This window comes from Acomys russatus, chromosome 23, assembly GCF_903995435.1.
Source record: "Acomys russatus chromosome 23, mAcoRus1.1, whole genome shotgun sequence".
In the NCBI taxonomy this organism is placed as follows: domain Eukaryota; kingdom Metazoa; phylum Chordata; class Mammalia; order Rodentia; family Muridae; genus Acomys; species Acomys russatus.
Window position 1 is genome coordinate 55,713,211 of NC_067159.1, and position 16,462 is coordinate 55,729,672.

The 16,462-nt window shown below is 42.7% G+C and overlaps 1 protein-coding gene across 1 annotated transcript in view; it reads left to right on the plus strand.

Annotated features, from left to right (window-relative positions):
• The window catches only part of Lrriq3 (leucine rich repeats and IQ motif containing 3), an 80,722-nt gene that overhangs the window by 4,638 nt on the left and 59,622 nt on the right, over positions 1-16,462 (plus strand). Inside the window, exons 2-3 of the mRNA XM_051165785.1 lie at positions 1,753-2,076; positions 14,981-15,114. Coding sequence (XP_051021742.1) covers positions 1,753-2,076; positions 14,981-15,114 — 458 coding nt within the window. The remainder of the gene's footprint in view (positions 1-1,752; positions 2,077-14,980; positions 15,115-16,462) is intronic.

Genomic DNA, 16,462 nt, shown 5'->3' on the forward strand with positions numbered 1-16,462 from the left:
TTTCATGAGTGATAAGTGCTAGGGACACAGGTTTTGAAAGTTGATTAGCATGTTCTGCAGTGTGTACCTGCTGAACTCGTCCTGTGGCAGAGGCTGTGACACCTTCTAGTTTAATTTTATGAGAGACTGTAGAGAGGCTTGATCAGTAACAACTGTCTCTCATGAAAAAAAAAAAGCATTTTCTCAAAAACTTTAATCATTGATTAGACAACCTTTTTGGGTATTTTTTTCTAAAATCTTCTTTGATTACATAAGTATATTAAAGTAGAAGAAACAAAGTGAGCAAACAGCAAACCTTATAAGCTAAAATATTAACAGTATTTGACACAAGTCCACTATCCTTTCCTTTGATTCTTAAAATACTATGCAGTCTTTTTTAGCAGCACACAAATGTTACTTAAGCAAAGTCAGTCTGTTCTTTGTTTTTCTACAATATCAGAAAAATCTTGATCTGACAAGTCTTTTCAGGAAGCAGGAAGTTCACTGAGCGAAAATGTTCCTCTCTGCATCTTTGTTATAAACGCCTGTTTCAGTTTGACCCCTGTCATCATTACTGAAGTTCTAGAAACGCTAGAACAACATCACGATCCCTAACACTGCTTGTTTTCCTTCAAGCAGGTACCGAGGTCTGTCATTAATTGTATAATCGAAATCTTTTCCAGTCCATACTGGTTCCATGTTTCTGAAACTGTACATGAAAACCTAGTGATTTAGTTGCAGTTTGTCAGCTCCTAGAATTTCTGTGGTTCCCCTCCTCCTGGGGGGCTGATGGCCACCAGCCCACTTAAGACAAGGGGAGCAGAAGGTGAGAGGCAGGCCCTAAGCAAGATGGAGATCAGACACCCTGGGAGCTAGTTCAAGTTTACTCAGGGAGAACAAAGGCTATAGCCCTCGGGGAGTGGGTGGGGGCTCCCAGGACAGGTGTTCATAATTGGGTGAAACCACTAAGGATTCTTGTTTTGCATTTGGCAGCACTCTCCTATCATATGTACAAGAACATAGTACCTAATTATTCTTTAGACCTTGGGAGAGGAGAGCTAGCAGGGAGCTGTGTCAAGGGTCATATGTCAAATGTGGCTAAAGGGTATCTATGTCTAAAGACACTCTCCAGATAGTGTCAGGCAGAGAGCCGGAGGCCCTGCTCGGGGGAGAAGGAGTCCTGCACCTAAGGCTGGCTGAGCTGAGAATGCCTGTCCTGACCTGGAGGACTGAAGCCTCAAATAGCAGGGCTCTTCCAACAGATTTCCCTAAGTTTTTTTCTATAATGGTTTTCCCCAGACCCTGTGTGTCTTAGTTACTAATACTATTTATTAATGATCTAAATGTGTATGTCTAAGTTATAGGTTCTATGGAAGATTCAATTTTCTGCATAGATGTTTTCCCCAGGGAACCACCATTCTTCGCATTAATACCTGCTTTTATAAGAATTGTTACATTATTCCAGCTCTAGGTTTTGGTGAGAGGCCTTTAACAGGAAGGGATACAAATACAAGCAAAAGTTGTGTAGCAAACTTTCACCACGGGCAGTGAAGGGTCAGCCTAGGTCGTTTGAGCACTGGAACAATGTCGAACAACACCTTCAGGATGCTTGGCATAGCCACCACGTCTTTGCTGTCATCCTTTCGACAACTGGAAATTGTGGTTTTGGCTGTTTATTAGGCACCATTTGCAAAACTCTGAATTTTAGATGATGTTTCACCATTTTTACAAGGAGTTTTTAACGAATGACACAAATTTTAAATATTGTTTCAGATAAAGACTCTTCCAGATAGGAAGTTTTGGAGCGGACTCAAGAACCTAAAGCTCCTCTATCTTCATGACAATGGGTTTTCCAAGCTGAAGAACATCTGCGTATTAGCTGCATGTGCAAGTCTTATAGGCCTGACCATGTTTGACTGCCCAGTGAGCCTGAAGAAGGGCTACCGGCATGTTCTTGTCAATAGCATCTGGCCTCTGAAAGCCCTGGACCACCATGTGATATCCGATGACGAGATCATTCAGAACTGGCACCTTCCAGAGAGATTCAGAATGTTTAACCACAGGCTGTTCTTTAACGTCTGCCCTGCCCTGACAAAGGTAACTCACTCGACAAATGTTTCCTTCAAAATCAGAATATACTATGACATTTTAATTATAGATTCTATACTGAAATATACAATCTGTTTAACAGTTTTGTTCTGTAACTTTTATAAAATATTCACTGCTGAAACCATTAGCAATGACTTAATATCTGATGATTTATAAAAGCCTGTATGCCTCTTAAAAAACATGTCAATCTTAGAATCAAGTTGTGTTTAAATGCATCTTTTGAAGGATAAATGTTTTGATATATGTTGATTCTTGTAAAAAATTTTATTGAAATGACATAGGACACTATATATTATTATTGAATGAGGGTAAAATACTTACTTGTTATTCAATAGAATTATTGATATTAGCATAACCAAACATATTAAGCATACAATACTGAAAGAAGTTCTCAGGAAAACTTGAAACATGAAGTTACACATTATATTTGAAAAGTTAAGCATTCTTCATTGCACTTGAGTTTTAGACAAGATAAGAGTGGGAAGGAAGGCTTAACGCTGTAGCTGTTAGAAAAACAAATTAATTAAATCCAGGACAGAACCTGACCGTGGCTTTGCAGAAATGCACCCTCAAATGTGATGTAAGCAAATGCAGAGCCACAGAAACAAGATGAGTTTTGAGAGATTCCTAGTGACTCCATCACTGTCAAAACATCACGAAATTCTTTTGTACAGATTAAGGCAGTTGTGACACAATGAGGTGACACGAGCTCATGAGACCTTCACTACCTGTGTGTTCTGTCATTGATGAAAAGTAACTGTGTTACATGGCTACATTTACAGAAGGAATCTGAGGAAAATAAGGAGTTAGTGTGGACAGCAGTCGAGTTGGGAGGGCTTATGGGCACCAGTAATGAGAAGGCTAATGGACAGTTGCAAGATTGTCCTGTAAATGCATGCAGTCCTTGAATATTGTGAGTAAGAACTTGGTTTTACAATTTTAGATGAAAACATTTGGGGATTTGCTAATTATTTTGTAACAATTGTAAAAAGATAAAAGTGAGGCAGGATTTACTTTCCTGTCTTAACCTGCACCCTCAAGGCAAAGAGCCTCTTCGTTCTGCCTGTGGTGACAGTGTGTGTCATCTCTCTCTCTCTTTTTTTTTTTTTTTTTTTTTTTGGTTTTTCGAGACAGGGTTTCTCTGTGTAGCCTTGGCCATCCTGGACTCACTTTGTAGACCAGGCTGGCCTCGAACTCACAGCGATCCGCCTGCCTCTGCCTCCCGAGTGCTGGGATTAAAGGCATGCGCCACCACGCCCGGCTAATGTGTGTGTCATCTCTTGAGGACAGTCAGAGGGTTCTGCCTATGGTGGCAAGGTGTGTGATCTCTTGAGGACAGTCAGAGGGTTCTGCCTGTGGTGGCAGTGTGTGTCATCTCTTGAGGACAGTCAGAGGATTGTGCCCGTGGTGGCAGGGTGTGTGATCTCTTGAGGACAGGAAGAGGGTTGTGCCCGTGGTGACAGGGTGTGTGATCTCTTGAGGACAGTCAGTGGGTTCTGCCCGTGGTGGCAGTGTGTGTCATCTCTTGAGGACAGTTAGAGGGTTGTGCCCATGGTGGCAGGGTGTGTGATCTCTTGAGGACAGTCAGGGGATTGTGCCCGTGGTGGCAAGGTGTGTGATCTCTTGAGGACGGGAAGAGGGTTGTGCCCGTGGTGACAGGGTGTGTGATCTCTTGAGGACAGTCAGTGGGTTCTGCCCGTGGTGGCAATGTGTGTCATCTCTTGAGAACAGTTAGAGGATTGTACCTGTGGTGGCAGGGTGTGTGATCTCTTGAGGACAGTCAGTGGGTTCTGCCTGTGGTGGCAGTGTGTGTCATCTCTTGAGGACAGGAAGAAGGTTGTGCCCGTGGTGGCAGGGTGTGTGATCTTTTGAGGACAGTCAGAGGATTGTGCCCGTGGTGGCAGGGTGTGTGATCTCTTGAGGACAGGCAGAGGACTGAGGTTCCTTCAAGGTGGAAATGGAAGTCTGGGGAAGGAGACAGCAGGGATGTGGAGCTTGAGCTTCTTAGTGCTGTGAACTACTGCAGCTACACTGCAGATGCAACCCTTCTCTCACACCGTGTGCTCTCTCCATGAATGGCACTGCCAGCGTCCATTAAAGAAATCCCAGTGGCTGCTGGAGAGGAAACGGGAGTGGGAGGAAGGACGGAACTAACAAGATGAAAGGCATGGAAAGTTAGACTCCTAAACTGAAAAATGGCGAGACCTTTATGAAGAGATCTACTTAGTCCTTGGTGTCTCCTTTGACATGAAAAGGCTTTGCCTTTAGAGGAGAAAACAGCAATGTGAGCACTAAGAGCTATGAATCCAAGTCTGTCTCTTTTTTCAGGGTCCTTTAGCCAACACTGTATCACAATTAAAACTGCAAAAGATTTAATGGTCAACGTTTAATCCATAGAATGTAGGAGGAGAAGTAAGGAAACAGATTTCTAGTATTTTGAACCGGAGTGACTAGCATATCATAAAATAGCTACATGTAAACTTGTAGGAGAAATATGAATTTGATCCTCTCTCATTTTGTTTTGTTTTGTATTTTGATACTTAAAACTCAAGGGATACAATTCCCAGGGTGTGTTCTGGGCTTGCACTCACAGTTGAAGGCAGATACTCTGAGGACAACAGAGAGGTAAAGAAAGACAGAGATAACAAGAAGCCCTTGAAGCATACTCACATCATATGTGTAGAATGCACTGGAACTAGTGAGGATAAAGGGAAATTGATCATGGGAGGTGAGAAGAAAAGTAGACAAAAGGATTACCAACACCTTGGTTAAAGAAAAATACTCTAAAAAGAAAATGCCAAGTTTCCAAAACATAGAGAAACTTAGCCCCGAGGCAGTGTGAAAAGGCAGGCGGGTGTGGAAGGGCTGCGGGGCTTGAGTAACTCCTCACAGCTGGCAGGTTCCGTGGTGAAAGGGCTGTGGGGCGGATGGTGACCGCTATACATGTTTCCCCAGAAATCTACACAGGTCAAAGGTAGAGCCTTAACTGGAGTAAGTAGCTTGCATGAAGGAAAATATTTTGACTGGACATAAAAATGATTAAAAATTTAAGAAATATAGTAATAGTTGAAAAAAGGCATTTTGTAGTCAATAATGAATCCGGAAGGGATGAATGGCTCTTCCTCCCTGCTGCACTGTTGGCTACAGTTGCAGTCAGAGGCAGGGTCCCTGTTCTCATCTCTGCACCACTGAGGGGCCAACAGCTTCCAAGGGAGAATTCTAACCTCATGGCCACACAGATGACCTGATGGAACCAGTGCGATGAAAAAGCAAAGCAACACAAATTCCTGAGTGTGTGGGGGTCTCATTGGGAGGAGGGGCTTATGCAGGAGGGAGGGAACGGGCTTGTAGCAATCCCAGAGAATGAAACGGAATGGAAAGCAGTGAGTCTAAACTGCAGAGCCACTTAGGAGAAAGTCTGAACTGAAGGCAGCACGTGGAGCAAGCCCTGAGCCACAGGTTCAGAAGCCCTGAGCAGAAGCTGTGGGACAGGAACTGAGAGATTTGGCGAGCGGTGGCTTGCACTTTCCCTTTGGGTAGTGCAGCTTTGGGTGGTGTTGATTAATAGTGACTGATCATGGAAAGACTTAACAGAGTACACCTGAGAAGGAATGCGCATGCGTCCATGGAGATTTTTACTGAATAATGTTTGAGATATGTATCTCAATCTACACACTCCTGAGAGTTAACAGTTTTTAAATGAGGAGAGCATGAGTGTGGAGACTAAGGGGAGGGGGGGTGAGGCATGGGTTCATTGTCACAGGAAACAACTTCCTGGACAGAACACCAACACCTCAGGCTCTAAGAACAACAGTTAAAAAATGGAACCTCCTGATACTGAACAGCTTCTGTAGGGCAAATGCCAACAGAACAAAATGACAGCCTACAGACTAGGAAAAGATCTTCACCAACCCTACATCCAACATAGGGCTAATATCCAAAATATGTATAAAGAATTCAAGAAATGAAATGCCACCAAACCAAATTATCCAAGTAAGAAATGGGGCACAGAACATAACAGAGAATTCTCAAGAGAGGAATATCAAATGGCTGACAAACACTTACAGAAATGCTCAATGTCCTTAGTCATCAGGGAAATGCAAATCAAAAGGACTCTGAGATTCTATCTTACACCTCTCCGAATGGCTAAGATCAAAAACTCAAGTGACGGCAACATGCCGGCAAGGATGTGGAGAAAGGGGAACGCTCCTCCATTGCTGGTGGAGTGCAAATGTGTACAACCACTTTGGAAATCAATCTGGTGCTTTTTCAGAAAAATTGGGATAGTGCTACCTCAAAACCCAGCTATACCACTCCTGGGCATATACCTGAAAGGTGTTCCACCAAACAACAAGGACATTTGCTCAACTATGTTCATAGCAGCTTTATTCATAATAGCCAGAATCTGGAAACAACCTACATGTCCCTGATTTGAAGAATGGATAAAGAGACTGTGGTACATTTACACAATGGAATACTAGTCAACTATTAAAAACAAGGAAATCTTCAAATTCGCAGGCAAATGGATGGAACTAGACAAGATGATCGTTAGTGAGGTAAGCCAGGCCCAGAAAGGCACGCATGATATATTACTCACTTATGAATGAGTAACATAGATGTCCTCTGAGAGACTGCATCTAATGGGGCACTCAGACTTGCTGCAGGACTCTGGGAAGAGTGCAGAGAATTGTGTGGAAGAATGGGGCAATGGAAGGACCTGGAAAGGTCAGAAGCCCCACAAGGGGACCATCAAGGCCAGCAGATCTGAACACAGGGCGTCCTGCACAAGTGGATGCACCAACCAAGAACAGTGCATTCAGAGATCCTGCAGCCCCTGTTTAGATGTAATTGATGGGCTGCTTGTTCTCCATGGTTGCAGGGGATGGGGGAGCAGGGACTGCCTTTGACATGAACCCTTGTGCCCCCAATTTGATCACTTCCCTTTGTAGGGGAGGCCCTTTGAACACACAGAGGACTGGGAAGCAGCTTATCCTGATGAGACCTGATAGGCTGAGGTCAGATGGTGGAGGAGGAGGTCTCCTTCTGTCAGAGGGTTCAGGGAGGGGAACAGGGTGGAAGCGGGGTGGAATGAGGGATACGGGCAAGGAGGTAACCGTCAGAAGGCAGTGTGAATAAACTATAATAAATTTTAAAATGAAAAGAAAAAAGAGAAATAAACAAATAGGTATTGCCTATCTTTAATTGTGACATAAACAAATTCTAAACTGATTTTGTTTTGTGAGAGTTGTAAAGTATTTAATCTTGAAGGTGAAGAGTTGTAAAGTATTTAATCTTGAAGGTGAAGAATGGAATCTTTATCATGTGGGATCAAAGTACTTTCGAATCTGAAGTGATTTATCATTATGTTATCCATCTATCTATGTTTCTTTCTATCTATCATCTATTTATTATCTACCTACTTAATATCTTTGTCATCTATCTATTATCTATCTATCTATCTATCTATTATCTATCTATCTATTATCTATCTATCTATTATCTATCATATATCTATCTCTCATTGATCATCCATCTCTCTACATTTTAGTCCTTCCAGTCAGAACTTCATCAGTTGTTTCTTTATACTCATAAGCACTGGAGGCAAGAAGTTCAGTAACTGAAATGAAGGCATGCGCAGCTGAATACTTCAGCTCACCGACAGCAATATTTGATCCAGGCCTAGAGTATGGAGCATATGCAGCTTTCAAAGCTGAAAAGCCAAAGCACAGGTACTAAAGGATGGCTTGACCGTCAGTGGCTTTTCATCAAAGGAGGTGCGCAGAGGGCAAACTGAGCATATACTTGTTTACATTGCCGTCCATCAGGGAGCTATATGTTAAATAATAGATTGTCTTTCCATTTGTCTGGTTCTTGTTTATCTTAAAATACAAGTTAAAGTGACAGATACTCTGTTCTTAAAGAATGGCTAAAATAATAATAATATATAACAACTACTGCCACCAAATTCTAATAAGTATGCAGAAAAATCTCTGGAAAAGACTTTGCTAGTCTCTTTTAAAACTGATCATGAGATGATCGTGTGGCTCACCAGTTGCTCTCCTCAGAATTTATCTCAGAGAAATAAAGAGTTTACTCTTGCAAAAGTCAATCCTTCATGAAGCTTTTGAGTAGTTTCTCCACAGCTACCCTGTGTTAGGTTTTCACCATTATAACAAAACACCTGAAACAGGTGACATGAAACAGTGGGGCTGCTTGACTCACAGCCCTGGCAGCTAAGCGAACTCTGTTGTTAACTAACGGCAAATGGAGGAGCACACGTAGATGAGAGAGTTACATGGAAAACGAAATGTTGAGAAGCCAGGTGACCCCAGACTCAGGCATTGGGGTGATCTGCTCCGCTCTGTCCCTTTTGTGGGAAGTGCAAGGATTTGAGGAACCCTCGCTGCCCCAAACAATAGGATCTATTATCTTAAAGCCTTCAACTCCAATGCAATTTTACAGACAAAACCTTTAATACATATATTCTTGAGAGGCAAACCACCCCCAAACCTCGGCGAGCCCCCAATGGAAATGACCAGATGTTCTCAGTGGGGGAATGGTTCAACAAGCTGACCCACCCCCATGTGAGGACATGCCTGTCACAACCCAGATGAGCATCTGGAAATGCTATGTGAGCTATGTGTGTAAAAGTGTCACCTCCACAGAAAACAACGTTCCTATCACCTGTCACGGGCCATGCTCTCCGTTATCCCGCACCGCTGTGCACTGTGTTGCTTTTCTATGTCTGAGCTCCACAGTGAGAATAGAGTAGAAGCCTCTGTATCCAAGTGCTCACCAGGGAAAGTTCAGAAAACTAATTTAAAATGCTGCAAAATTATTTCACTTATATTCTCACTGTATTATATGGTGAATATACTATTCAAGAGTATGTGCTTCTCAAAGGAATAAAGGTAAAACAGGTGATTATATTTGTCTGTTTTGTAGCTTATAGAAACAATGAGGCATATTAGAAAAGTATGATGGGAAAAAAGAAAACCTCACAAACGGAAAAAGAAATGACAAACGTTAAAGACCAGATACACATAAAATGAAAAATTTAAATAACTACAGAAGCTACTTAGATAAGAAATTGATTGAAAATTATTCTACCTTAGAATTTTATGCAATCTGAATAACATGTACTTTTAAAATTAGCTTTTGAAGCTTTCCCTATTGTCAACATGTTAAGTAGATGCCTCTAGGTCACATGACAGAGCCATATTATTTTCTCTTGAAATGCCTCTCTGTACTTTATGCCAGCATTAACACTAACCTCTGCGGCCTGTATTCTATTAGCACAGATGCTTCATTATTTCTGTGCTACCTATCTTCTCTTATTGATTATTAATATTTATGCTTAAAAGTGTATGTTCTTTGTGCAGATTTCATTATATTTCCTTTCATTAGAATGACTAATCAATCATCTTTTTAGCTGATGTATTCATTTCAGAGCTTACATTATACTATTGAATGAGCTGTTACTCAATGCCTCTTTTCTTGTTAGTTGTGTGATAATTACAATAATGTATTCAGAAGTCTTTAAAAAAGTCTGAATCACTGTCGTTCTGTTTAATGCTATAAACTTTGGGAGGTACTCTTGTGTGGACAACTGCAGCGTTCCAGCTGCTGGTCCAAGCACTCTGTCAATAGCCCTGTACAGCAGCATCGTTTCTGTCTCCACCTTACAGATCACAGCAGTGGACAGACAAATAGGTAGTAAGGGCTGAGATTGGTATCCAAGTCACGCAGCTTTTCTACAGTCAGAGCTCCACAGATAGAATGTGTGGCTCTTCGTTGGAAAGGGGATGGTGTCACTTGCTTAGGTGTCCAAGGGTTTTGGCATTTGGATACGTCACTAATGACATTCTTGTTGGCATTTGGCAAGGTGTTTGCCCGAAGACTTTGGAAAGCTTCCACGTTGTTCAGTTGTTTTGTGAAAATGTCGAGGAAAGAAAAATACAGAGCAGAGTCAAAACCTAGGACAGCTACACACAGATCAAAACTGTACAGAGAAATTAATGCAAATTAAAGAGATGCAGTAAAGAAAGAATGTAAAATCTACGTGTGGAGGCTCATGCCTAAGATGCTAGTCCTGGGGAAACTAAAGCGTCAAATCATACTGGGCTACACAGTGAGGTGCAGACCAGGCTGTACTACAGAGGAAGACTTTGTCTCAAATGGAAAAGCAGAGAGAAGAGGGGAGCCAGCAGAGGGTAGGAGAGAGGAAAGAAAACAGTGGAAAAGATCATGAGTTCTGGTCAGTTTAGGAAATTAGAAAATTAGAAAATGTTTAAGCTGCTCAATTCTAGTTTTAAAATGAGGCAAAAAAAAAAAAAAAAGAAGAAGAAGAAGAAGAAGAAGAAGAAGAAGAAGAAGAAGAAAGCATAAGTATTTATACTTAAGATGCTTTTATTAATGCAAGAAATCTCTGGGCAAATAGAAGCCTTGGCATTGGTCCTGAGCAGTTGAGACAGTAGGAGGCATTTGCACACACAGAGGTGTTGAAGGAGGTTGACAAATCGGAGCGGCAAGAAGTGGTTTTGCATTGCTGGAGGTTAGAGGACATGTTTGAGCATGTCACCAACAGAGTAGTCAAATATTAAAACGTAAGACAAGGAGACAGAACTCCATCCTATAGAATCCTAAGGAAATATTTAAGAGTTTTACATTCTAGAAGTTATTCAGTGAAGAAAATGACCTTACAAAACAAAACAACCATACAACTTTAAATTTTAATGAGCTTGTATAAACATTCCTTGATTCACATATCAAGGTGCAAGCAGCCAGCACTCTGCCTTGGAGAATAGGAGACATTTTTATGAAGTGGTTATGGGAAAAAGACAAAGAAAACAATTTTGATTGAAGTGAGAAGGTGCCAGTTAGAGGGTAGGTGGCCAATTGTGATTGGTGTTGTTTCGAATTTATTTATTGTATATATTGGACTTTGCTTTGTTCTCATGTGAATTCAAAGTACCAGACCCATCCTAGTTTGTTGTTCTGTACCAGAGCGGTGGAGCAGAAGAGAGGAGTTATTATGCAGTGTGCTTGCCAGCTTACAGAGTCTGATTTAACACGCTGGCAGGGCATGTGGAGCAGAGCTCCAACAGAATCAAAGCACCTACTGTGTGGGAAGGGGTAAACAGAGGAGCTAAGGGTTTATTAAATTAGTTGACACGATGATGACAGGTTTTAACGTCTTTATAGACAACGCAGAATGACGGGTGCATTTGGATGAAGTAGGATACTGGTCTCAGCTTTTGATACATAAGTGGAAAAATGTAACCAGAAGTTCATTTTATAGGCTGTAATTTAAGAGATAATTCCTGATGGGAAGGGTAACTGTGAGGATAATTTGCGTCTGTAAGGCAGGAAAAAAAAATGTAGCAATGAAGGTGACCCTTAGAGGTTAGCAAAGAGGTGAAAAATAAATAAATAAATAGAAAGAAACCCTTAGCTGCCTAAAGTTTGTAGAAGAAGAACCGCAATTTAGATGAGAAAAGAAGTGGGATTAGATTATTATCCCATTTCAAATCATTAAAAGAACTGAGATGCAGACTGGGCCACAGAAGAAGATGGCTGCGATCCCTGCATTCAGGAGTTGGAGTGAAGAGGCTCAGAAGCCTGTGGTTGTGCTTGGCTAGAGAGAGAATCTTGTCTCAAAAAGAAAGAGAGAGGTGGGCTGGAGAGATCATTTCTTGGGTGAAGTGCTATTTATATCACATGGTATCCTGAGCTTTAACCCCCCAGGAACAACTTAAAAGCCTGTCAGAAGTGTGTCTGTAGTCCTTGCACACATATGATGAGATGAGGGGCAGACAGGAAAATCCCTGAAAGCTCATGTGCCTGTTGGCCTGGTGTACATAGTAGCAGACAACAAAAAAGAGACAGTGTTAAAAGAAGGTGGAAGCTGAGGACCAGTACCTGAGGTTGTCTCTGACCTCCAAACACACTCACACTCACACTCGTGCTCACATACGCACATACCCTCACACATGTGCAAAGTCTTAAAGGATAAAAATAGCTCAGTAAAGGGTGAGGATACAGAGAGAGGGTAGAGGGACGAGAGAGGACAGAGAGAAAATTGAGTGTGACAAGAACGATTGATTGAAACACTCAAGTCAAACTTGAAGGCCTAAAATACAAATTAGTGATGTAGCAGCCATCTGATGCCCAATGCCAGTGATGAAGCAGAATTAGCAGTGTCTGTCTATCTGCGCAAGGTAAAGGGTTGTTCAGCTATGTAGTGAAGGCAGACTAATGTAACTGCATTATTATATAAGCTTGTTTGATTACAAACCAAATCAGGGCTTGGTTAGCAGATCTCACTGTTGGAAAGGGCTTGCAGTTCTAGAGAGGAGGACTGTTGTGGTGCAGAGCAGGTGGTGGCCCTATGTTCTGCAGAGGTTTTAGGGGGCAGCAGGGGGATTGGCTTTAGAGCTCAGCACAAGAATGTGAGATGAAGCTGTAGGGTGACAGAACATGGAAGAATGTCCCATTTTGAGACTTTCCCAAGCAACACTCTTTAGAGACTTTATTATGATTCATGTCAAGGTTGGGTCAAAGTTCACATGAACAGGGGAAAGAATGTGCTTGCCACAAAAACCCCTTACTCTTGTAGATAGTGGGGACCAAAGAATTCAGTAAGCCCTCAGGAGCTGAGCTGTGGGGTATGGGAGCTCTGTGCCAGGCCTGACGTAGACACAAGGGGATCCAGGAGCTTTACGTGAAGCAGTGGTCAGAGAACGGATGCTTTTTTGCAATGAGCCATTTTGTGACACAAGGATGGTCACAGTTTCCCAGGACTTCTGGCGTGCTAGCTAGTTTTAGGTCAACTTGACACACGCTAGAGTAACTGGAGAAGGAGAAGCCTCAATTGTGAAGACGCCTCCATAAAATCAGCCTGTAGTCTTAATTAGCAGTTGCTGTGGGAGGGCCCCTTGTGCTGTGGCTTGGGCCATCCCTGGGCAGGTGCCCCTTTGTTCTATAAGAAGGCAGGTTGTCTAAAGCACAGGGAACAAGCCAGTAAGCAGCACTCCTCGCTGGCCTGAGGATCAGCTCCTGCCTCCAGGTTCCTGCCCTGACTTCCTTCAGTGATAAACAGTGACATGAAGGTGTAAGCAAAACAGACCCTTGCCTCCCCAAGCTGCCTTGGCCATGCCGTTACCTCACAGCCATGGTAACCCCAACTAAGACACTGGGGTTAGGTAAAGCTCACAACTTTGGTGTGTAATGGAGGAGTGACAAAGGCACTGTTTGAGAAGGAGACTATGATCAGATCGATGTCAAAAAGGAGCAGCTGACTCCGAAAGACTAAGACATTGAAACAATAGCTCATCGACATGGAAGCACTGGGATCTCTGTGCGAAGCTTTGCTGTCTGACTCATAAGTCTGACTCATAAGGCTCAATAAGAGGGACTGTGGCAGACCTAGAGGGTAGAGCTCAGTGCGACTGGGCAGTAAGGAAGCCTGTAGATGATGAGGAACAAACATCTTGTGCCGGGAACTCCGATGCCGACCTTCAGTGGGGAGAAAGAAGTGTAGGAAGCACACACGCTGTGTGTTCACATGGGCCCCAGGGGGGCCTCTGCTTGGCAGTAACGTGTGGAAACTCAGAGAGAGGGAGAAAATAGGACTTAATTCATGGATCACGTCAGAGTTGTTTGTTCATTTTCATCTGTCTTTACTGCTGTTGGAAAAGAAAGTAAGCTATGGCCAACTTAAAACAAAACAAAACAAAGAAAAGCAAAACAAAAACCCCACAACGTGATGATCAGTAACAAATGCAGAGCTCTGCAGTGCTGTGTGAGTTGGGAGAGGAGGCTCTAGAAGGACAGGGCTGATTGAGTATCCTGTCCAGCAGGAAAACTGCATTTTGAGTGCTTCAGAACTAGTAGTTCTTAGGATTAGGCCTATTGTGCAGCAGTTTTTTCCTAGGGAGCTGGTTACGACTCAAGTGTTTTAAAAGAAAGCCGACTAAAGCACAGGAAGTCCCTGAAACCCAGCAGGCGCACAAGCCCAGCCTTCTCCAAGACCATGTAAGCACTGAGGACTGCTGAGGACATGCCGCCAGCCTAGGTGCCTGGAAGAGAGCCAGGCCAGCAGAGCTACCTAGAAGACATGCTCTGATCTGTTGAGCTGCCCACCCATATATCATCACATGAGCGCCATGCCTCCAGCTTGTGGGATCTGTCACCTCTGCTGGGGTACACTGCTGGTGATGTAGCTGCCTTAGAGTCATCCCTGTTTCTGTGAGTAACCCTCACCCACACTCCTGTAAATAGCCCCAATAAACGCATTGGTTACCTGAGTTGGATGTTTGTTACTTTCTATCTGGTATGAGCAGGCATTTGTTCGCATCTCCGTAGGAACAGTGTCATCCAACAGTGCCTCAACTCAGTGTAAATGAGTATATTTCTAACTGGTTACCAGTAAATGAGACATAGTGAGTCTCTGACCCTTAAGTCTGGAGATTTGCAAGTAGACACTGTTAGCTTCCAAAGCAGAGTCCCCAGTCACACACCTAGGCTGTACCACTCTGAGAAGTTGTGCCTCCTGCAGGAATTCTGCATCCAGCCCATTCTTTACAGCAGTGCACAGGACAGGCCACCTTCAGGCACAACAAGGCACCAGTACACAGCACTTCCTCCCAGAGAGGATGATTATTGGGAGAACAGCCTGGAATGGAGGGTCCCGCCAGGGATCTCCATATTGTGCAGAACATGGGAATTATTTGACAATAATAATGTTTATATTTTAATCTATACTTAAGTATATTTGCTGTTTAACTATTATGTTGAAAAGACTTTGCTGAATGTTTTATTAATATAGTTAGGTATTTGGGAAATACTCTAATGAAAGATGAAAATTACTGGATAAAATTTCTTCATGCAGGGTACAACCTATGAAGATGAAACAAAAAATATCAAGCGTATAATTTCAAGGATTAATGGAATTCTGGCTCATAATTCACCTGTGTTGATTGTTCAAAGATGGATACGTGGTTACATAGTTAGGAAACGCATGAGGTATATTTCTTTTTCTTTACCACTTGAATGTTGAAATGGATAAGACGTAAGTTCTGTAATAACTTGCACTTTTGTATCTTCTGTTTTCAAAATGATCTTTATAGAATGCTTGAATTAGTTTTAAGGAAAATGTAATATTATGAAACATAATTAGAATTTGATGCCTCTATTTATATTTTAAACTGACTATGAAATAACTGATAAGTACAATTTTTGTAATTGTTTGAATACTCTGATATTTTTATTAAGCTTAAAGATGCAACCAAGAACATGTGTGGAAATTCTCTCTCATAATAAGCATAGTCATGCATAGTAATATGACATAAATACGTACATACATACACATACATAGATACAAATATATGATAAAATGGATATACAGACTTTTATATACAGCTACGTCATGGTAGTAGTAGCCATATATAACTTGAAAGTACAAGAGGATTTTAGATTTTCTTTGGATCTTTACTTAATGCCCTTAGTTTGTGTTTCTGGCCTCAGATTTGAGTTGCCATCTGATGCTGCTGTGTGACATAAGATAAAATTATTTTTCTCTGAGCAGCATCCGCAGTCTCAGCATGTGTAATCCGAGTTCAAGTGCTGTGGGGAGGGCGTCTGTTGTGAGCACTTTTCTGTGGCTCAGGCCAGACAGAGGCGGTGCCTGATTCTTTAAAGATTTGTCCCATCAAGCACATGGCTTCACTGCTCCAAGGCAGGGCGTCTTCCTCTGCCAAATGTGTAAAATGGTAAGAGCTGGCACTAATAGCAGCGCCCGTGGACTTACATGACTGAGATAGCCCGCCCGGCGCCTGGCAGGAGGAGCTGCTCTCCTTAGATGCCACTTTTACTCTCCACCATTCTTCTCTGGGGCCAGGAAGTGTACCCTGCATTTCCCAGGCCTTCTTCCTTCCTGCTCCCTCAGCAGGCTGGAGAACCTCTGCAGAGCAGAGCTCTTCTCTGGTTAGTCTCCAGCTCCACCTCCTCCAGTGCCTGCATCGAGGCAGTGCTGCGAACTCCTGAGGCAGTCTCGGTACCCGGTTCTGTTCTGTGTGCCTGGAACAATGAGTGCCCATAAATATCTGTGGGACTGATGAGCACTGCAATAAATGAAGATACTCTGGGATCTGGGACCAGGATCTTTGTGCATCTGTCTGTGGGAGATGTTAGTGTCCAGGCCAGGAGACGCTGCAAAGTGAGCAGCGCCAAGAGAGGCCCCACCCTAGCCCCAGGGCATTAGTCTGAGAAGTGTCTCCCTCCATGCTGCAGGATATTTTCATTTCTCCTGCCAGTTTCCCCAGAAACCTCTATGCAGAACTTACCTAGAAGCACTATCAGTCTTGTATCTGTC